Raw genomic sequence first — 22,553 nt, forward strand, 5'->3', positions numbered from 1 at the left:
TGAGCTGATATCTGTTTGTTTGTTGCTAATGAACACTGTCTCACACCTTACGTGTGCTGGGATGAGCGTGCAGACAGGCGGGGCACCTGCTGACGGGAAGTAGATGGAAACTGAGGCAACAGCAGCTGCCCGGGAGGAGGGGCAGTTAGTCCAGCTGGGGCCACCTGCTCACTAAAGCCTCCGAATCTTTTATGTCATTTTTCAAGGCTTCAGACGGCTATTATCTTAGTGGCTTAAAACTCTGCGAGGCCAGAAATCTGCTGGGATGAAACCAATGATGGATGAAAAAAGCATGAGTTCTCTCCCACCATGGGGTGTCTTTCTGTTTCATCCATTGAAATAAATTGTTCAAAAATAGCTCCATTCTGCACCGAGAGGCTAACAACTCCCTAGGAAGTGTTGTATGAAGTGAAATGCCCTCTGTATGAAGTGAAGCCCACATGCCCTGCTGCTGCTGAAACAGAGGCCAACAAGCAAACTGAGATGGGACGCTCCCCCAGGACTCTGCGAAATCCTGTATCGACTCATGCTCGACGGTTCCAGAAAAGTTATTTTTTCTTTAAAGACGAAAGCCATTTTTCTATGAAAAATTATAGCTATGTTAATACTTTTAAAATGTACTAATAATATCCTATAGTTTATTGAATGTTTTCATTTTCATTATTATTATATATTGAATAGCTACTACAAAGGCAGAGGTCATTATTACCGTATGTACCTTTCACCGACCATAAAAGGCTCGCTTGTTTCAAGGGATGAACAGTTAAAGGGCACTGGGGATGTTCATCTTAGAGAAGGTAAGTCTCACGTGGGCATAACAGCCTTCGCAAGAGAATGATGCCTGTTCGGCGCAGGGTCAGCATCAAAACGCAGGACACAGATGTGGGATATGAGGAGAGGAACGCAGGCCCAGCAAAGACTTCTAGGAATCGGAGCTCTCCACATACGGAATGAGCTGCCCATCCGGGTATGGAGATCCTTACACGTAAGCATGTGCAAGCATATGTTAGGAGACTAATAACTGGCACATAAATTATAGAAGAAAGGCGGGCACTCGGGGAGAACAGTAGGACTAAAGGGACTACGTTCCCTCAACTGAAGCTACTTAGCTGATGAAACCATTAGTTTATTAAAATCTGTTAACTTGCCAAGTTGTCCGTTATCTATTATTACTGTACCTTGACAACACAGAGAACGCCTTCATTAGTGGCCTTGTCTGTGCTGATTTTGAAATTCCCGTTTTCATTGCCCTTTAAAATGGTAAAATTGGCTCTCCAGTTGGCACTGTTCACTAAATCCTTATCTTCCACGGACAGTCGTAAGATTTCCACGTTGTATGTATTTTCCTCTACTGATGCTTCATACTGAAACGGAGAGGCCTCATTAAAAATATTGTAATAAAGAAAACTTTTATGCCCTAACCTATTTGGCTCAGTGGATGGAGCCTCGGCCTGCGGCCTGAAGGGTCCCTGGATCGATTCCGGGCAAGGGCATGCACCTTGGTTATAGGCACATCCCCAGTCAGGGCGTGTGCAGGAGGCAGCTGATCGATGTTTCTTTCTCATCGATGTCTCTAACTCTCTATCCCTCTCCCTTCCTCTCTGTAAAAAATCAATAAAATATGTTTAAAAAAAAGAAAAAGAAAACCTTTACAAAAAAAGTAAAATATATCTTCTACTCCAAAAGCACTTGTTCTTATCATTTTTCCCTAGGTTATTTTAAAACTATGAATCTCAAATAGTATTGTTTCAGGAAGACATCTTTTGAATGAAAAGAATTTCATCACAAATGAAGACTAATGTTACAGATCTTTAACAAAAGGTCAGTAATATAAATAATACTATGAACAAGCCGGGACCGGTTTGGCTCAATGGATAGAGCATCGGCTTGGGGACTGAAGGGTCCCGGGTTCGATTCCGGTCAAGGGCATGTACCTTGGTTGCAGGCATATCCCCAGTAGTGGGTGTGCAAGAGGCAGCTGATCGATGACTCTCTCTCATCGATGTTTCTGGCTCTCTATCTCTCTCCCTTCCTCTCTGTACAAAATCAATAAAATATATTTTAAAAAAAGTAATAATACTATGAACAAATAAGATAGATTTATATGTCTACTATTTAATTTTATTTAAAAAAATAAGCATATACATTTCAAGGCATGATAAATATTTATTAATTCAGATAAAATAACAAGTGCCAATAGACAGGGATAGATTTTGGAAATATACTTACAGCATTTTGTCTGAAAACAGGTGGATTGTCATTTGAATCTGTTACTGTTATACTGCAAGTCGAGGTACCCACCAATCCAAAAAATTGACCATCCATGTCTTGTACTTTCATTATCAATTCGTACTTGTCTACAACCTTAAAACAAAGCAAATATTTAATTAGTTTTTTACAACTTTGTTTAGATCTATAAGTGACATTTTAATTGTATACTCTTCTATTTGTGTGTATTCATGCTTTTATTTCCATATGTGCATATACTCTAAGAATCTGGTAGACAGGGATAAAGCTGAAAAGGTAAGCAGAAGTTAAATTACAAAGAGTTATACTAAGAAATTAGATTTATGCTTTAAAATATGTTGTAATTGATTTCAGAGAGGAAGGGAGAGGGAGAGAGAGATAGAAACATCGATGAGAGAGAATCATTGATTGGCTGCCTCTAGCACACTCCCTACTGGGGACTGACCTAGCAATCCAGGCATGTGTCCTGACTAGGAATTGAACCATGACTTCCTGGTTCATAGGTCAACACTCAACCACTGAGCCATACCAGCCAGGCTAGACTTAAGCTTTAATTTTTGAAACCCTCCAGTAGCTCCCTTCTTCCTCAAAGTAAAAGGCCTAGTGTCCTAAAGACCCTCTAAGGAGCCGAGCGCTGTAACCACAGACTTATGCTTTACATAGCAGGTGATAAGAGAAAGGCTGTCTTGAAGTCACAGAGGTAGCACAATTTAAGAGCATTTTGAGTTGTTGAAAGAATATTTTTGAAGAAGGTTGAGCAGAATTTCAAGTAAGCTGATCTGGAAGCTGAAGAAACCAGTTAAAGAACTCCTAAAACAGTCTAACACGTGTGGTCCTAATCAGAGGCTGGAGCAGTGAGGACAGAGAATAAAGGTGACAGGGAAGGTAGGTGGGAGTCGGAATGAGAGCAGATTCTGTACACAAGTGAAGAGGGAAAGAAGGGTTGACAATGATGTACAGGTGTCCTACTTGGATGGATAGGCAGACATGGGTATCACCAACCCAAACATAAAATTCAGGAGAAGAGGCAGGTCTCTGAGGAAGTGAAGATGAGCAAATTCGCAAGGAGGGGCAAGGAGTTTTCTTTGGCATATACAGGATATTCCATGCCTCTGGGAGATCTAAAGAGAGAGGTCCAGAAGCCACCGTGGTATGAGGCCCTTACTCATGGGAGAGATCACAGTCAGGACCAATCTGGAATCACCAGTGTGTAGACAGTGGTTGAAGTTATGGCAAGAATAGATAGCTAGAAGAGGTGGAATATGAGATTTGAGAATATAAAGAGCAATAGCATTTCAAGGGCTGAGGAAATAAAGGGGAAGAAGACTAAGCAAAGGACACCAAACACAAAAAGCCAAAGTAGCAGGAGAAAAACAAGAAATCCAAGGAAAGGGAGTTTCAGGAATTGACCACAGACATAGACTTAAGTTGGACTTGGCAATTAGGAAATCACCGAGACTTCTGGGAATGGATTTCACAGCTGGTGTGTTGAAGGTGAGGAGACATGAGTTTGTGACACAACCATCTCAGTTGCCTTTCTCTCCTGTCTAACTATTCTTTAGCCACTGATTGTTTTAAGTTTTCTTCTTTTGCTATTTCCCTGTCTCATTTTCAGATTCCTCTTACTTATCTCCCTCTACATTGTTCAACACCCCACCCCAAAATGCTCCACCCAGAGGCTCTGTGTGTTTACCTCTCTAGTTCATTTATTTCCTGTTATTCCCCATAAAGTTCTGTTAGAGGATTTTTCTGATCAGGCAAGCAGACCTGGGTTTACCCTTCTATTCCCCTCCCACCCCCAAAGCTGTATCTTATAAGCTTTGTATCCTTAAATTATCTTTCCTGAGTCTCATTTTTCAGTCTGAAACAATGAGGAGAAATCCTTGTTTTCACTTAATTATCACATTATTTCTACATATTAAACAGACAGAAAAAAAAAAGGTTCATATTGTTCCCTTCACATTTTCCCATTTATTATTACCATTATGTGCTTTATTATATAAAGTCTCTAATGCCACAAATGCATTAAAAAAATAATGAAATATCTGTTCTACTTTTGATTTCTTTTTAAAAGTTCTCACTATCCCTCCCTTTTTTTTTTGGCGTCATATCACATTGATGTCTTTTTTTTTTTTTAATATATTTTATTGATTTTTTACAGAGAGAAAGAGAGAGGGACAGAGAGTTAGAAACATCGATGAGAGAGAATTATTAATTAGCTGCCTCCCGCACACCCCCCAAACAAGGTACATGCCCTTGACCGGAATCGAACCTGGGACCTTTCAGTCCACAGGCCAACACTCTCCAGGGGTCCTCAAACTTTTTAAAGTGGGGGCCAGATCACGGTCCCTCAGAGAGCTGGAGGGCCGGACTATATGAACTATTAATTCCTACTGTAAACCACTAAGCAAAACTGGTTTTGGCTGATGTCTTCTTTTTAATATCTCTCCCCCTCATATCGATCCTTATACTTAGGTTATTCTAGTTGCAGTGGGAAGCATTTGAGTGTTTCAATAAAACTACTTTACATATGAAATTGATTAATCAGCGCCGTCAATAATGATTTTGTTGGCCTAGTTAGATATAGGCTAACAAAATCAACTCAATCAACAATCTTTCCAACTGTCACATTTCTCCTTACAGGCTGAATGTAACACCTGTCTAGTCAAACAAGGAAACTATTAAAATCAAATAAAATTATGCATAAAGCATTTGAATACAGCATACTATATATATCACAATATGCTATTACTGTTATCCAAATAGTGTTGCATATTTTTAATAAACCTTACCTCAACTAATCCTTTCTAGATAAAAAGCTCATAACATTTTCAACAATCAAATTTTAAAAAGAAAAAAGAAACAGACATCTCTCTAACTGGATATGGGCTATCCTCATGAATAAAACAAAACGAATTGTCCTTTCCAAGAACTGGGTCCTTGATGGAGCTAGAACCCACTAGACACACACAAGAAAAAAAATACTGATAATAATAACTTCCATAAGAAATGGGTTTTGTCCCTCCCCCCCTTCTAAATGCCAGTTGATCTGTATTTCCATTCCCTATGGCTTTTCTTGCTTCAAGAAACAGAAGTCATATACACACCAGATTACATAGTCAGGAATTCTTATTATCTTACGCCGAAATAGAATAATAACATGAGAACTCAGTCTCAGGAAGAGCCAAGGGCAGTGGGCGGGGGAGCAGAGGGACCTCCAGCCCTGGGAGGAAGACGCCCATACAGCGAGGAAGCTACCTCTCGGTCCAGATTCTGGGCCACCAGGGTGAGGGCGCCGGTGCTGGGGTGCACGGCGAAGAGCCCGGGGGAGCGGGGCGTCTGCGACAGGACGCTGTACTTGAGGCGCGTGTGCATCGTGTCCGGCTCGTCGCGGTCTGTGGCACAAACCTGCCCCACGGAAGTGCCTGGTGTAAAAAAAACAAAGAAGTGTTCCCTTTGCAGCCTTGTGAAGTACGCTTAGGAGTGTCTGCCCTTCTCACGTGCTAACAATAACGATGGGAGTCAGAAGGTGGTAGTTTTAAGAGAAGAAACATTAGAAAGAAGAGCTTTAAAAAACTGTATCACCAGTGGCTGTCTTCAACACCTCCCTAAATAAAACCCAATAAAAATACCTATGCTGATTTTAGTTTTGTTTTTTTGTTTTGTTTAAATTTCTTTGTTGATTAAGGTATCACATATTTGTCCTCATCTCCCCATTCCCATCCCAAACCCCTTCCTAAAAATGCCCCACCCCCCCACTAGTAAACGTCGATGAGAGAGAAACATCGACCAGCTGCCCCCTGCACATCCCCCCCGGGGGATGTGCCCACAACCAAGGTACATGCCCTTGACCGGAATCGAACCCGGGAGCTTTCAGTCTGCAGACCAACACTCTACCACTGAGCCAAACTGATTTTGGCTGATCTCTCCCTTTTATCCCCACTCTCCCTCTGAGGTCCGACAGCCTGACCCATGGCTCCTCATCTCTGGGTCTGTTCTTGGTCATCAGCTTATGTTGTTCACCATTTCCCCCAGATGAGTGAGATCATGTCCTACTGGAAATATACTTATAAGAACCAAAAATGAGACAAGCAATAATGGTTATGCTGAAAGGCAAATTGCCTATTCTGTTCTGCATGTCCTCTGCTTGGAGGGGAGAATATTGGTAAACCCCCATAATGATAAGATGAAATAAAGTATGAAAACCAAATACGGTACATAGCGTGAATAACTGCCATCTGCCTTTAGAAGTAGTTGGTATCATATTAATACATAAAGCTCCTCTACTATTCTCTAAGATATTCACTGTTAGTGTTTGATGGATTAAATGTATTCTGTGAATAGATACCGGTCCAATCTCATCTCGGGATGACTGGCCTTAAATATGAAAAACTCGTTATCTCAAAAAATGTACACAAACATATTTAACATAATATATTTTACTCTGAAATGTACCATAAAGCCTTAAGGGAAAAGGCTATTCTAGGTCTAATACGGGTAGATTTAACTAAATGAAAGACCTGAACTATTTTACTGTCTAAAGGAGCGTTAGTAAAATTGAGAAGAAACAATTGACAGAAAATATTCGCAAAGTGACAAGTTACTATTCTTAATATGTAAATAACACTTTTAAGTAGATAAATAATTAGGAAACATACAAACACCAAAGGAAAGAAAAGAACAAAGGAAATGAACATACATTTCATAAAAGAACTAGAGGCCCGGTGCACGACATCTGTCCAGAGCTCTTAAGGGATGTCTGACTGCCAGCTTAGTGGCTCCTGCGACACTCCCCCTGTGGGAGCACACTGACCACCAGGGGACAGCTCCGGCATTGAGCGTCTGCCCCCTGGTGGTCAGTGTGTGTCATAGCGACCGGTCGTTCACTGTTTGGTCAATTTGCATATTACCCTTTTATTATATACGATAATATAAATGGCCAAAGAAAACATTCACAAAAAAGTTTCTCCCCCAAAATATCATCTTACCCAGTTTAGTGCTTTCTGGAACTTCAAAGCTATAAACTTGCTCTGTGAAAACGGGGTGGTTGTCATTCTCATCCTCCACTCGGATGGGCAACGGGAGAGGTAAGTCGGCTGAGTACCCGTCTGCGGTGGACGCATAGGCAATCAGCTGGGAGACAGAGAGAAGTGAGGTCAGAGGCCATTGGTATAAGGTTCTAGCAAGAGAGACACTATGCTCTATCCACCACCTGCCTTACAAATATCTTCAAGAATAAACCACTTAATTTCTCTTTTAATCATCCAAGTATCAAACGGAGAAACACTCTAAATAGAGTAAAGACTATTCAGCAATTGGTAGAAATGTCTGCACTTCAAATAAAGTTTCAGAGTACAAGGAAGTCGTGGGCAACCCTGTGTATTCGATTGAGAAGTTCGATGTGAATAAGAGGCTTGGATTATCGTCTGCATTCACTCCACCATCAGGAAGCTGAGAAGACAAACTCGGGAATGGGAAAAATCCCCACTTCTCCCAAATAAAGCAGTGGTTTCCAACCCTGACACAGCCATGCTCTTTCACTGTTTTACCTCATGGATCACATGAGTTTTTCCAACAAAATCCACTTACCAGTTTCTGTGTTGCTATGTAATTAAGAGCATTATAATGTCAAATAGAATGTATTCTGATTCAGCATGTGACTACAATGCTGAGTTGATAATTTTCTAACCAAAAAACTGATAAATGCCATGTGGTGGACATCAGTCACATTTGTTCACCCAGATCCCTTCCTTCTTCTAGGAAGAACACCCCTTTTTTCTTGGGGAATAATAGACCCTGCACCGCATGGATGATCACAGGACCCCACAGCACTGACCACATTACACTGAATATGGTCTCAGTTATTCCCCAGCTACTGTAAGCTCATCCACGTCAGCACGCTGGCTTAGTAACTTTGTTTGAGTTTAGTCTCTGACTTTTGCTTTTGTAGCTAGTACTCAGACATGGTCAGAGAGCATATAAGTGGAAGGAAGACAAGAGAAGCGATCAGAGCAGAAGAGGACAGACCGTGGCCAAGTCCCGGAGAGAGAAAACCATACCACTACCAGAAGTTGACATAAAAAGTATAAATATTCCAAAGTACTGCCACATTTATCTCCTTTACTTCAGATGCCCTCTAAGAAGAGAATGCCAAAATACAGGAAAGAGTAGAGTACCAGATGAAACATAGTTCAGTCATTTAAAGTCACATATACCCATCAAATGCCTACATCAAAAACATCATATTCTTCCCGATCCACCGGCCGAGTACAAAACAGATTTCCAGTGTCTTTTTCTATGAAAAACAAGTTTAACGGTTCTTGGTCAACACCACGTCCACTGATTGAGTAGAAGATAGTATAGTTCTGGGCTGCATCGGACTGAACCTGGAAGGAAAAAACATAGACATAAGAAGTTAAATTCTGTTAAAATGCTCGTGTTTTAAAAATTCAGCTTATGTATTCATATTGTTATTTCATTTTATTTGTAATATACTTTTATTGATTTCTTTACAGAGAGGAAGGGAGAGGGATAGAGAGTCAGAAATATCGATGAGAGAGAAACATCGATCAGCTGCCTCCCAGACACCGACTGGTGATGTGCCTGCAACCAAGGTCCATGCCCTTGACCGAAATCAAACCTGGGACCCTTCAGTCCGCAGGCTGATGCTCTATCCACTGATCCAAACCAGTCAGGGCTATATTGTTATTTTAAAGAGACAACTTTAATAAAACCATCACTTGTCACTTCATCAACACACAAAGCGTAAAAAGCATTTGGCAAAAGGTTTTTTTAATGGCTCAAATTTAACGAAAACAATGTTCAGCACAAACAGAAACCAAAGAAAATCTAACTACACGCAATGGGCATAACTTTATATTGTGTGATTTGGCAAAGAAGGAAAAGAACAGTAATGCTGATGGTTGGCAAGAGTGAGGCCTCCTGGGACTCTCGTCTATAGAGAAGGGGATGCCCCCTGCAATGTCTCTGCGGAGGGGAGGGACAAAGATGGAAAGAATGGGCTCTAGGATAAACAGGGAAGATTCTTGGTGGAGGGAGCAGGAAGTCAGTGGGACCAGGGCGGGTGTGCCAGGAGCAGGAACAAGGCGCTGAGGCTGGGGAAACTGGTGAAGGAGGAGGAGATGGAGGGGGATGCAGTCATGGGGCCCTTTTGCTTGGCGTCAGATGAAGAGATGACATCTGACTTACATTTTGTAAAGATAATACTTGACAATTGTTAAAACTAGACTTGGATAGATGCACAGGGAAGAAACAGGAAGGCCATTTAAAGCAGTGGTTCTCAGCCTTCCTAATGCCACGACCCTTTAATACAGTTCCTCATGTGGTGGAGACTCCCAACCATAAACTTATTTTCGTTGCTGCTTCATAACTGTGATTTTGCTACTGTTATGAATTGTAATGTAAGTATCTGTGTTTTCCCATGGTCTTACGTGACCCCTGACAGCGGTTCTCCACCTGTGGGCCGAGGCCCCTTTCACAGGGGCCACCTAAGATATTTACATTATAATTCATAACAGGAGCAAAATCACAGTTATGTCATGAAGTAGCGACGAAAATAATGTTATGGTTGGGGGTCACCACCACGGGTGGACTGTATTAAAGGGCAGCAGCGTTAGGAAGGTTGAGAACCACTGGTTTAGGAAGTCGCTGCGGTAATTCAGAGGAGAGTGACAGTTTGCTGGGCTGGCACCGCAGCGAGGTGGTGACGAGTGTTAGACTCTGGATAGAACTGAAGATCCAGCCAGCAGGCTCGGCCAGGGGCTGGCTGTGTGTGCAGAGGCGGGAGCTGAGGAAACAGCTTCTCGGAGGGAGCTGGTATCCTGCATGGCTACTTAGCAGTGAGTGGATAGAAAGCTGCCATCGTCCTGGCTGCACTGTGGCTCATAGTCCCGGACACTGATAGGTGTCAAGTTTGATCCCCTGTCAGCACACATGCCCTGGTGGTGTGTTTGATTCCTTGTGAAGTGCGTGTGGGAGGCTAACAGCCTCTCTCCCTTCCTCTCTTGGGGGAAAACAAAACACTGCAGTACGTGGACACAATAAAATACTGCTCAGCCGTAAAAACAGAAGGAAATCTCACTTCTGCAGTGGCGTGGATGGACCTGGAGATTATGATGCTAAGTGAAATAGGCCAGTCAGAGAAAGACACATTCATGCATATGGAGAATTTAACAAACTAACAAACACAGTAGAAACAGACTCCTGCCTGCCTCATCACCCCTAACCGCTCACCTGCCTGCCTGGTTGCCCCAACTGCCTCTGCCTGCTTGATTGCCCCTAACCACTCCCCTGCCAGCCTGATAGCCCCTAACCACTTCTGCCTCGGCCCTAGTCTCCCTGGCTTTGTCCAGATGGACATCCAAAATGATACCCAGAAGGTCGTTTAGCTGTCTGGTCTAATTAGCATATCATGCTTTTATTAGTATAGATTTTAGTGATTTTTCTCACTTTACTCACTTTTATTACCCTTACGGCTTTATGAATATCTTCAATCAAACCTGTTGTTTTTTTTAAAAAAATGTTTAAAGAATGATTAAATTGGAATAAAACAGATTTTGGAGTTAAAACACGCCCAGTGAGAGGCATGCAAACCTACCTGCTGAAGAAACAGAGGGAACGGGCCCAGGGAGTTCTCTTGCATGGAGCAGGGGATGGGCGCCCACCGCCTCTTGGCTCGTCGGAGCACTGTTTCTCTAGCGTGTCTTTTTCTCAGGAGCTGCATGTAGAGAGAAAATTCATAAACAAAAGCATCCCAACCCACTTTGGGGTAAGATAACGGACAGCCCATACTCCTGATGCCTCCCTGGAGGGTCAGGCTCAAAAATTTCCATACAGACCAGACAATAAGGCTCTTCCTTTGGAGGGGGGAGAGAGAGTGGATCCAGGTGGTGCAGGTTTCAGAAACTAGAGTTTCCCTGTGCATACCTTCTTAACGCTGACCTCCCACCGCTCAGCTGAGGGACCATCTCTGCCCCTTAGTCCTTTTTTTTTAATATATGTATATTTTTATTGATTTTAGAGGGGAAGGGAGAGGGATAGAAACATCAATGATGAAAGAGAATCTTTGATCTGCTGCCTCCTGCACGCCCCCTACTGGAGATCCAGACCACAACCCAGGTATGTGCCCTTGGCTGGAATGGAACCTGGGACCCTTCAATCCACAGGCCAACACTCTATCCACTGAGCCAAAGTGGCTAGGGCTCCCCATAGTTCTTATGCAGCTCTTAGTTGTTCTTTCTGCTAAAACTTCAAACTCTTAGGTGAACCAGAGCAAGGAAAAATAATATACTTCAGCCCTAACCGGCCTTAGCAGCAGCAGAAGTCTTCACAGGGGAGGGGTCATTTATTGATAGATTCAACAAAGCAGAACCCCCATTTTAGCAGTGCTCGGAAAGGGGAGAGGGAGAGAGAAAGGAAACACAACGTTAGAAGAAAGAGCAGCCCTAGCCGGTTTGGCTCAGTGGATAGAGCATCAGCCTGTGGACTGAAGGGTCCCAGGTTTGATTCCAGTCAAGGGCACATGCCTGGTTGTGGGTTTGATCTTCAGTAGGGGGTGGTGCAGGAGGCAGCCAGTCAATGATTATCCCTCATCGTTGTTTCTAACTCTCTCTCCCTTTTCCTTCTTTTCTGACATCAATAAAAATATGTAAAAGAAGGAGGAGCAGCAGGAGGAGGAGTGGGAGGAAGAGGAGGAGGAGAAGAAGGAGAAGGAGGAGGAGGAGGTGGAGGAGGTGGAGGAGGAGGAGGAGGAGGAGGAGGAGGAGGAGGAGGAGGAGGAGGAGGAGGAGGAGGTGGAGGAGGAGGAGGAGGTGGAGGAGGGGGAGGGGAAGGAGGAGGAGGGGAAGGAGAAGAAGGAGGGGAAGGAGAAGGAGAAGGAGAAGAAGAAGAAGAAGGAGGAGGAGGAGGAGGAGGAGGAGGAGGAGGAGGAGGAAGAGGAGAAGGAGGAGGAGGAGGAGGAGAAAGAGCAAAGGAGAGGAAATATCCTATGTAACCTTTGGTTCTCTTTGCAATTTGAAAACCATGTATATTTAATGAAAAGGAAGCCATGTGTGGGAATCTCAGTGCACCCATACCTTCTTCTGTGGCTGCAGGACCACAGTGATCTGCTCCTGGGCCTGTGTCCTCGTGTCGGAGAGCCAGATGGTGAAGGACCTCCCATCGACTACCACCACGGAGCCGGCCGAGTAGACGGAGCCGTCCCGGAAAACTCTGAAGGCAGGATCGCTGGACTGGATGCGGTCAGCAGACCTGAGGCACTCCACCAAGTTCACTGCGTGTAGACACAGTCACGTGCAAAGCAGAAAGGCACGCAAACAGAGGGAAATGTGGCAATTGATTTCTAAGTCATCTTCAAAGCCATACAGCAGAGATAGACCAGCCACCGTGCATGTAACAAACATATAAGCAGTCTCTTCACCTGCATGTTTTTTAAAGGGTAATGTTCTTTCAGCTAAAAACACTCCTGATGGTATATGTGTGTGAGGGAGGGGGCTTTAAGACTTCCCGTGCTTCTCCATGGCTATGAAAGGAACCTTCCTAGGAAACAGGTGTGTGTCTGCGGTCTGACAGAGCTGGCCTACACGCCCACACACACCTGAGTCAATATACAGAAGCTCAGCCTACACAGCCAGGCAGGTGTGAGTTAGGAAAGCAGTCACGTCAGGAAAAGCCAAACGTACCTTCGAACTCTTCCCATGGGCACTCTCCCCAGCCCCGCACCATCACCTCCCCACCCCCAGAGCTCCCAGTCCTCTCCATGCTCGTAGTTTCGCAAACCTCCCACCAAAAGGCCGCAAGTGGTCTCTTTCTCCGGGAATGCGGCCCTCTAATGAAGAGCAAGCAAAGGGAAGTATTTATTCCTTTGGTGTTTGGATACCGAGATCAAAATATCAAATCCACCCCATTCTTCAGCTGTCTGCCTTCCCAGAACCAGGCTGGCACTCTGCTCCTCACGGAAGTGATAACCTCGCAGAGAATCCACGCTGCCCAGGCATCCTGCTCTCTCTCATCCACAGTCAGAAAGACGTGCCCGTCTTTAGGAGCAATGACCTCTTTCTCTCTTCTCAGCATTTTTAGCACAGCGATAAGCTCCGGTCTCTTTCCCGAGAGGAACACCCCTGCCACTCTCTACAGCTGCTCCTTTCTTCCTCCCCACAGGAACAATAGGGACATCCTATATAATAAAAGCCTAATATGCTAAGTGTCCAGTCATCCCTTCAGCCAATTGAAGTATAATAGGTTAATGATATGCTAAGCTCACCCAACCGTTCGCTATGATGTGCACTGACCACCAGGCGGTAGATGCTCCAACTGGTAGCTTAGCTTGCTGCTGGGGTCTAGCCAATCAGGACTGAGTGAGATGGGCCAGATGCACCCTGGAGTCCTCCTAGGGTTCCTACCCAACTGGCCAACCTCCTGTATCTCTCTCTGACCCCTCAGGGGATGTCAGAGAGCCGGCTTCAGCCTGATCTCGCAGGCCAGGCCGAGGGACCCCACTGGTGCATGAATCCGTACACAGGGTCTCTAGTTTGTTTGATAAAATTAAATGAGGCACTATAACCATAAATGGTATACTCTGTTGAAAAATTATTTGGTATCTCTAGAAAGAGTCATATCTCTCTTTTTTAAGACATCATGACATGCCCGGCTGGCATGCCTCAGCGGTTGGGCATCGACCCATGAACCAGGAGGTCACAATTCAATTCCTGGTCAGGGCACAGGCCTGGGCTGCAGGCTCCATCCCCAGTGTGGGGTGTGCAGGAGGCAGCTGATCAATGATTCTCTCATCATTGATATTTCTATCTCTCTCTTCCTCTCTGAAATCAATAAAATATGTATTTTAAAATCTATCATGACACTTTCCTACAATATTCCTTGTACCACAGAGAATGTCGGCCCGGGCCAAGCTTCTCAGCTACTGGGAACGTCCGAGGCTCCCTAACGCCTCAGAAGCAAAGGGCTGGGTTCTGTGTTGATGGAGTGGCTCTCCTTGCCCTGCTCCGGGAGGCAGCCCGGTATGGATAACCTGCCCTGATCGCCAGCGCCTTACCTCTCCTTCTCCAGAGCTGCAGTCCTACAGCCATGCAGGGTTCTTTCTACATGTAAGTCTGCATGTACGTGTTAGACTCTCAAAGCCCGAATGACCACAGACACAAGGCTTGGACCCTGAGCATTCAACTCAAACTCAGTGCAGGCATGCAGAGCAGAAGCATGTATTTACATTATCTCCCGTTGTCTCTAGTTACAACTATGCAGGCTGATCCCTCAATGCCCAGGTCAGGCCAGCTGCTCTTTCCAGGGCAAGTAAGCCACATTTCTGACCTAAAAACAGTTTTCACACTGCTCACCTCTGCCCACCAGTCTGTCTGCCTCTAGTGTGGAAGGCGTATGGAATATCACCTTTTCGCAGGCTTCACACGCAAAACTGAAGACCTAGAATGAAAATAAAGCAAAAAGGCTGCATGAATAAGGTGCAGAATAAAGAACAAGGCTTTAGTTACGCAACGGAAATAAGTCCTAGAGATGTGCATAGCACAGTGCTCACAGCTAACAATGCCGTACTGTACACTCACTATTAAATAACAATGATGAGGGTGGGAGGAAACTTGTGAACGTGATGGCTATGTTTATGGCACAGACGGTGGTGATGAGGTCACGGATTTACATTTATCTAACTCATCAGGCGGCACCATTAAACACACACAGCTTTGTGTATGGAAATCTTACCTTAATACAGGATTTAAAAAAAAAAACAGAATAAAAGGACATGATCATCTCAACAGATGTAAAACAGGCAATTGGTAAAACTCGACACCCATTTATAATGAACAAACTAGGAAGAAAAGGGACCTTGCTCTACCAGAGAAGGGCATCTGTGGAAAACCACAGCTACCATCACACCCACTCCGCGGAGGGCCGCTGCCTGCTGACCTGGGGGACAATCGGACGCCCCCTCTCACCCCTCCACTCAGCACTGCACGGAGCTCGGCCAGCCAGGGAACTACAGAGAACACAAACTGAAGGCATCAGGTTGGAAAGGAAGTAAACTCGTCTGTTTGCAGATGATCTGACATAGGAAATCCTAAGAAGTCCACCCCACAATAATATGAATAACAAATGAGTGGAGCAAGTTTGCAGAACCTAAGACCAAAGTCCCCGAGTCAATGGCATTCCTGTGCACGAGCAATAAAAATATCTGAATGCGCAAGCAAACAATGGCCTTCAAAACAGATATGTCATCTTCATACACCAGAAGACACAGTCCTATGATGCAACACCATCTCCATCAAAATCCCAAATAGCTTTATTTCATTTTTATTTATCTATCTATCTATCTATCTATCTATCTATCTATCTATCATCTACCTATCTATTTTGCAGCAATTAAACATTAATCCTTGTGGAAATGCAAAGGACCCAAAGACCAAAATAAACAAGGTATGTGTTCCGGTGACCTCAATCTCTCTCATCTGGTTTGTTTTGTTCAGCCTTCTACTCTTCCACAACTTTTTCATGATCAGCTGATCAAAATCCTTTTAGATTTGTTTCATCCAGAAAACATGGTTACTTTTTTTTTTTAATAGATTTTACTGATTTTTTTACAGAGAGGAAGGGAGAGGGAGAGAGTTAGACACACCGATGAGAGAGAAACATCGATTAGCTGCCTCTTGCCCACCCCCTACTGGGGATGTGCCTGCCACCAAGGTATATGCCCTTGACCGGAATCAAACCTGGGACCCTTCAGTCCACAGGCCAACGCTCTAGCCACTGAGCCAAACCGGTTTCGGCAAAACGTGCTTACTTTTATTAACTCGAGCAGTTTGTCCAGACAGCGCTGGATCTCCCAGGAAGCTAATCCTACAGCAGGCAAAACGGCAATTAGACTTATCTTACTGTGCTGGTGAGGACCTCAGGAGATGGCTGGATAAAAGCAGTTACAGGGACCAACATGGGATTGTTTCTCACTTCAAAGAGAACGGTTTTAGCAGCTGACCATTAGTTTTGAGTACTTCTCTTTTCCTGTCATCCACACATTCATTCACGTGCAGCAGGCTTCACTATATTAAGAAATGTTATTCCCTTAGATCCCTAGTTTGCTCAGGATTTTTATAACAATAAAGATAGTGATCCACTTATTTTGAAAAGAATGTATTATCTTCTCTCTCTGAATATATTACTATATGTTAAAATACAATAATAGATGTCTTGATGTCATTCCATTCCTGTGACAAACCTTATAGGGCATGGTGATCTTTAAGACATTATTGGTTTCGTTTCCTGCTATTTTAGTATTTTAAGTATATGTCCATAAATAAGATTAAGCTACTCCTTCTCAACTTCATACAATCCCCATAAAGTGAGTTAGCTTTTTTCTGTCCTCTGAAATGGCTTATATAAGATGCAAATTACCTGTTCCAAGTAATTATGGAGGAATGCACCTATCACAGGTCTGGGCCTGATGGATGGGAGTGAAGCATCTGCTTGGCTCCTAATTCAGTGTCTTCAATGGTTCTAAGTCTATGTAAACTTTGTATACCCCCTTGAGTCCATTTTGGCTATTTGAATTCTGTAAGAAATTGCCCAACTCTGTTTTCAAATTAATTGGAATCATCTATTAATACTTTCACCTAATTTTTAAAACCTATGTCCTCTTGATGAGTATGCCTCCTTTTTATTCTCAATATTGTTTGATTTGTGCCTCCGTGTTTTATACTTGCTCAATCATAGCAAGGTTTATATTTTCAAAGCATGTTTGGCTTTGTTTATTCTCTCGATTGCTTGTTTATTTTTTAATGTTCTTTCTAAAATATAAATACAGAAGACTATATGTAGCATAAATAGGTACTTTTTAAAACAATAAAATGAAAATTAGAACACCCTCCTTCATTGTTATAATATAAAACATTACTGTTCTCTTCAAGGCCTCTCCCATCTACATTTCCTTCCCTACTTCAAAAAGATACACGTGTATTTTGCCAAATTTTTGGCTTTTCAATATATGCAGTCACATGCGTATTGTGGATTTCTTTGCTCAAACTATGTTTGTGAAATGTATGCATGCTGAGTATACAGCAGTAGTTCATTTACGCTGTTGTATAGTACCTCATGAGAAAGAACATGCAATTAATTCACTAATATCATTTGTAAAGGAGTGAAATCCATATACAGATTTCAATTATTTCTTGCTTTTTGAAAATAAAATGATTTGATACTATATGTATGGGGACTGGATATGTTATTGAAAATAAAGTAAAAAATGCAAAGGCATAATTAGGTTAGCAATGATGAAGTAATGACCTTTGAAGAAATTTTTTAAAATAACTTTTATATAAAATCATGCCCAATAAAAATTGCAGCATTCAAAAAGACTTTTTTTTAAAGATTGGTGAATTATGGGTTGGCTATTTGAATTACAAAATCTCTCTTTTAATGGAGAAACTTCAGGACAACTTTAAATATCTGACTTACATACCCTAGAGTTGCAAACAATTTTAAATCAAAATATAACAATTTAAATGTTTTAAAATGCTTAACCTACTGTAGTCTGGGAAAATAAATCGCCTTGGTTCATATTATAGTACTGAAAATTTCATTAATCATATGATAAAAAGCTTATCATACAAATCATTAAATACTGATAGAAAAAGCTAATGCCAAAAGGAGAGTGAGGATGAAAGATGCTATTTGAGATTGTACCACTTTTGCATGTTGTTCAGTTTTACAGTGAATGAATGTACAAGGTGGGCTTCTAAAAGAACACCCTTTTTAATGAAGGAAAAAGCAGTTTAAGTAACCCTGACTAGTTTGGCTCAGTGGATAGAGCGTCAGCCTTCAGACTGAGAGGTCCCAGGTTCAATTCTGGTCAACGGCATGTACCTTGGTAGGGGGTGTGCAAGAGGCAGCTGATCGATGATTCTCTCCCATTGATGTTTCTAACTCTCTATCCCTCTCCCTTCCTCTCTGTAAAAAAATCAATAACATATATATTTTTTTAAAAGATTTGTAGTTTAAAAACAAATAAATACTAAATAAATAAAGACACTGTCTTGACTGAGCAGAATAGTTATGGAATTTTAAGTTCATAACTTTTTCACTTCTGCAAAGTGAAAATGTCATCTTTCAGATTCTTATCTTATCAAAGGTAACTTGTAAGATTTACCTGTGTAATCTCAGGGCTGAGTTGATTCTACTGAATTTTTTTCTAGCAAACTCTAAGATGGGATTCCAGTTAAATGGAAAGGATGATTAACCACAAGTCAGGTGCCGTATATGGAATGCCAACTGCCAAGGGAATTACAACAGAGCCCAAGATGTGCCTGGGCTTAGGGGCATTTGTGATTCAGAGTGATTCAGGATCTCGCTGTGTCTCAGCGTGAACAGCAACAACCTCCTTTGGAAAAGATAGCGGATAATGCGCTGATCTAACTATATAGAGCTAAATGCACACTGAAACTTTGACTTCCTTAAGATCTCAGCTTCACTATGAACCAGTTCTCATTTGCTTCCTTTATTTGCCCTAAGCTTTTTTTCATTAGGGCAAAAAATAACAGGAAGGAGCATGCCCATTTTTACTTTAAAAAGATGACTATATCCATTGTTGTGAACAACAACAACAACAAAGTCTTTCTGGGAAAGGGGCCATGTTCCACATTCTCTTTCATGAACGCTATAAAATCTGGAAAGGTAGAACGCCAGCTTGTCAACACAGGCTTTGGGCAGAATTCACAGTCCCGGGGGGAAAACATGGTAAAAAACATGGTGTGCTATAAAACAGCAACACGTTCCCTTCCTTTTGAAGAACAGCCGTTTTTAGCCAAAAGGTGGGTTAACCGTGTCCCATTACACCCTATTTCTAATAGATAATAATAGATAACAATGTAATGCCCAAGACAGGATGTATACGGTGGGCAATAGTAAGCACATATTTAAAAGAATGTTAGTATTTGCAACTGGATAGACATCTCAGAACTGAACTAACGCACCTCAGTGTGCACTATACCTAGCAGCTTTTGCTGCGTGAGGAATCTCCCCCTCTCCTTGTCACCTCTTTCCTTTGTGTGCGGAGAACAAGGGGACACGGGAGGACAGTGCACATGGAAAGACTCCCCAGCCCGGGACCCCGCTGGGTGGGAAGGCTGAGGTTCAAAGCCTCCGTGTGGTGCTTTGAAGAGCTCACTTCAAACGTGGGATTGTGTGAGCGCCCCATTAAGGAAGCCATAAAATGAAAACTGTGGCCCTGACCGGTTTGACTCAGTGGATAGGGCCTCGGCCTGAGGACTGAAGGGTCCCACGTTTGATTCCGGTCAAGGGCATGTATCTTGATTGAGGGCACATCCCCAGTGGGGGGTGTGCAAGAGGCAGCTGATGGATGTTTCTCTCTCATCGATGTCTCTTAACTCTCTATTCCTCTCTCTTCCTCTCTGTAAAAAAAAAAATCAATAAAATATATATATATCTTTTAAATGAAAACTGCTTCTCCAGGTGATGGCAATGTAATAGCCTGAAAAGTTGTGATCGGAGGAGTCAGTCAGAAGGAAGTCCAGACCTGGTGTGGCCAGGAGAGGTCTCACTGACCCACCTGGACAGAGCTAGGGCGCTCCTAACCCTGGTTTGGAAGGAGGATCCCACAGGCACTCCCCACCACTCCCCTGTGAGAAGCCCAGCCGCCCGCTTCCTCTGAACTCAGCAAACTGTTCTCACAGCAGCCTCCCGAGCGTCCTATCCTGCTGCTGATGCTATCGCTCCAGGACAGGCATCTTCTTGCCTGCCGCGCCCCAATGCCCCCCACCCTGCCCCGGCCCCGCGCCCTGCACCGCGCCCTGCCCTCCCGCCAACGGGAGGAATCTGGGAACCAGAAACCTCCTCTGCTGGCCCGCTCTCCGGCCCTGCCTCCCAGCAGACACCAGCACCCACAGCCCCCATGGCGCTCACACGGGAGGCTGGGCCCGCTGTGCCCACAGGCACACGCTGCGCACAGTCCCGTTGTCAGGAGGGCAGTGTCGCTGGGGCATGTGCTGGAACAGCGGCCTGACAGCCGATGCCCGCGTTTGCATGATTCTTTGCCCACAACTATGCCTTATCCGTGGTGGACAAACTCATTCTTCAGCGGAGCCAAATACCAACAGCACAACCATGGGCATTTCTTTGGAGAGCCACAGGTTTTAAACTTAAACTTCTTCTAACACCATGTCTTCAAAATAGACTCGCCCAGGCCGTGGCATTGTGTGAAAGAGCCACCCTCAAGGGGCCAAAGAGCCGCATGTGGCTCTCAATCATAACTATCAACCCAATATTCATAGCTCATTCCTTCAAAGAGCGGGCAAAGCTGGGGCCCCGCTGCCTGCGGGGGGGGGCAGGGAGCAGCCAAAGTCAAGCTACCTGGGGGCCAGGGAGCTCTCCCCGGGCCCCATCCCGTCCCTGGGGCCCGGAGCCTCTGATGGCTCCCCAGCCCCTTTCCCAGCAGGTCCTCATGCACCGGGCCTCCCTGGGGCTCCGGGTTTTGCGGGATGTCTCCCAGTCCTCCAGCGCCCCAACAGCCTCTCCAGGCAGATCCCCTGCTGGGTGGGTCTCAGGGTTCCCGGGCCCAGGACACAGGACACCCCAGGATAGGGTGGGGGTCTGGGCTTGGCAACACCCCCGTCCTTCCAACCCCCACCCAGACCTGTGCCCTGGGCGCCCTCCCAACGCGCCCGCCCACCGCAGACCCCAGGCGGAAGCCAGTGCCGCCGGGACCGGAGAGGGAGCCTCAGCCCGCGGGGCAGGGCGCAGGGCGGAGCGGGCCGCGTCCCCTCCGTCCGCCCCGACCGGGGCCCCTCCGTCCGCCCCGAGGCCCCTCCGTGCGCCCCGCGGCCCCTCCGTGCGCCCCGCGCCCCCTCCGTGCTCCCCGCGGCCCCTCCGTCCGCCCCGCGGCCCCTCCGTCCGCCCCGCGGCCCCTCCGTGCGCCCCGCGCCCCCTCCGTGCTCCCCGCGGCCCCTCCGTCCGCCCCGCGGCCCCTCCGTGCGCCCCGCGCCCCCTCCGTCCGCCCCGCGGCCCCTCCGTGCGCCCGCGCCCCCTCCTTGCTCCCCGCGCCCCTCCGCCGCCCCGCGGCCCCCCCCCTCCGCCCCCGCGCCCCCTCCGTCCGCCCCGCGGCCCCTCCGTCCGCCCCGCGGCCCCTCCGTGCGCCCCGCGCCCCCTCCGTCCGCCCCGCGGCCCCTCCGTCCGCCCCGCGCCCCCTCCGTGCGCCCCGCGCCCCCTCCGTCCGCCCCGCGCCCCCTCCGTGCGCCCCGCGGCCCCTCCGTCCGCCCAGACCGGGTCCCCTCCGTCCGCCCCGCGTCCCCTCCGTGCGCCCCGCGCCCCCTCCGTGCGCCCCGCACAGGGTCCCCCGCACCGGGCCCCCGGCCCGTCCACCGCCCGCATCCTCCCCGCCGGCTCTGGGCGCCGCCTCCGAGGTCGGGGCTCCGGGCTCCCGGTCTTTGGGGGGCGCTCCCCCCTCCCCCCGCCCCGGACCCGGGTCCCCCCCGCCCCTCACCGCGAGGGCCAGCAGCAGGCGGCGGGGCGCCCCGCGCAGGGCCATGGGGGGCGCGGCGGCGGCCATGGGCGGCGGGACGGCCGGGAGCGGGCTGGCGGGTGAGCGGCTCCTCTCCGGTGCGTCTGCCGGGCCGGGCCCGGCCGGGCTGGGACAGAGCCGCCGCCCCGCCCCGCCCCGCCCCGCTCCCCAGTGTCCTCGCCGCCCAGCCCTCCGCCCCGGCGCCTCCTCCCCTCCCGCCCTGCGCCCAGTCCCAGGCGGGTCCGCCCACAGCGCCCCGGGGTGCGGGACGGTCCCCCTGGGTGCGGGGACGGGCGCCCCGGGGTGCGGGAACGGATCCCCCTAGGTGCGGGGACGGCGCCCCTGGGTGCGGGACGGTCCCCCAGGGTGCGGGGACGGCCCCCCTGGGTGCGGGGACGGTGCCCCTGGGAGCGAGGACGGGCGCCCCTGGGTGCGGGGACGGCCCCCCTGGGTGCGGGGACAGTGCCCCTGGGAGCGAGGTCGGGCGCCCCCTGGGGGGGAGGCGGGGACAGTCCCCCTGGCCTCGCGGTGGGCGCGGCTCCTGCCAGGTCTGCAGGCTCCTCCAGAATGCCCCATGTTCTCCCCCAGCAGCTGCCCCTAATGGAGGCACAGGGTCCCCAGGCTGTGCATGTGTGCCAAGGAAAGGGGATTCTGCCCTCTGACCACCCCAAGCGCCCGCACAGGAGCAATGACTTAGGGCCCAAGGGTAAGGTGACCAGACCTCCTGCTTTTGTCGGGATAGTCCCGATTTTTAACAATT

At 46.7% G+C, this 22,553-nt stretch overlaps 1 protein-coding gene across 3 annotated transcripts in view; it reads right to left on the reverse strand.

Annotated features, from left to right (window-relative positions):
• LOC118707513 (desmocollin-3) overlaps positions 1–21,894 on the reverse strand; it is a 38,253-nt gene extending 16,359 nt beyond the window's left edge. For 2 of the 3 annotated variants that reach the window (XM_036417904.2, XM_036417906.2), the window contains exons 1-9: positions 21,776–21,894; positions 14,616–14,700; positions 12,342–12,538; positions 10,865–10,984; positions 8,478–8,633; positions 7,236–7,380; positions 5,506–5,672; positions 2,230–2,364; positions 1,179–1,364 (exon numbers count right to left, since the gene is read on the reverse strand). In XM_036417904.2, coding sequence (XP_036273797.1) covers positions 1,179–1,364; positions 2,230–2,364; positions 5,506–5,672; positions 7,236–7,380; positions 8,478–8,633; positions 10,865–10,984; positions 12,342–12,538; positions 14,616–14,700; positions 21,776–21,841 — 1,257 coding nt within the window. In that variant the 5' untranslated portion in view covers positions 21,842–21,894. The remainder of the gene's footprint in view (positions 1–1,178; positions 1,365–2,229; positions 2,365–5,505; positions 5,673–7,235; positions 7,381–8,477; positions 8,634–10,864; positions 10,985–12,341; positions 12,539–14,615; positions 14,701–21,775) is intronic. The other variant, XM_036417907.2, reaches the window with a different exon arrangement.
• Between the last annotated feature and the right edge of the window lie 659 nt (positions 21,895–22,553).

The sequence above is a fragment of the Pipistrellus kuhlii genome, unplaced genomic scaffold (genome assembly GCF_014108245.1).
Source record: "Pipistrellus kuhlii isolate mPipKuh1 unplaced genomic scaffold, mPipKuh1.p scaffold_m20_p_6, whole genome shotgun sequence".
NCBI classification, from domain to species: domain Eukaryota; kingdom Metazoa; phylum Chordata; class Mammalia; order Chiroptera; family Vespertilionidae; genus Pipistrellus; species Pipistrellus kuhlii.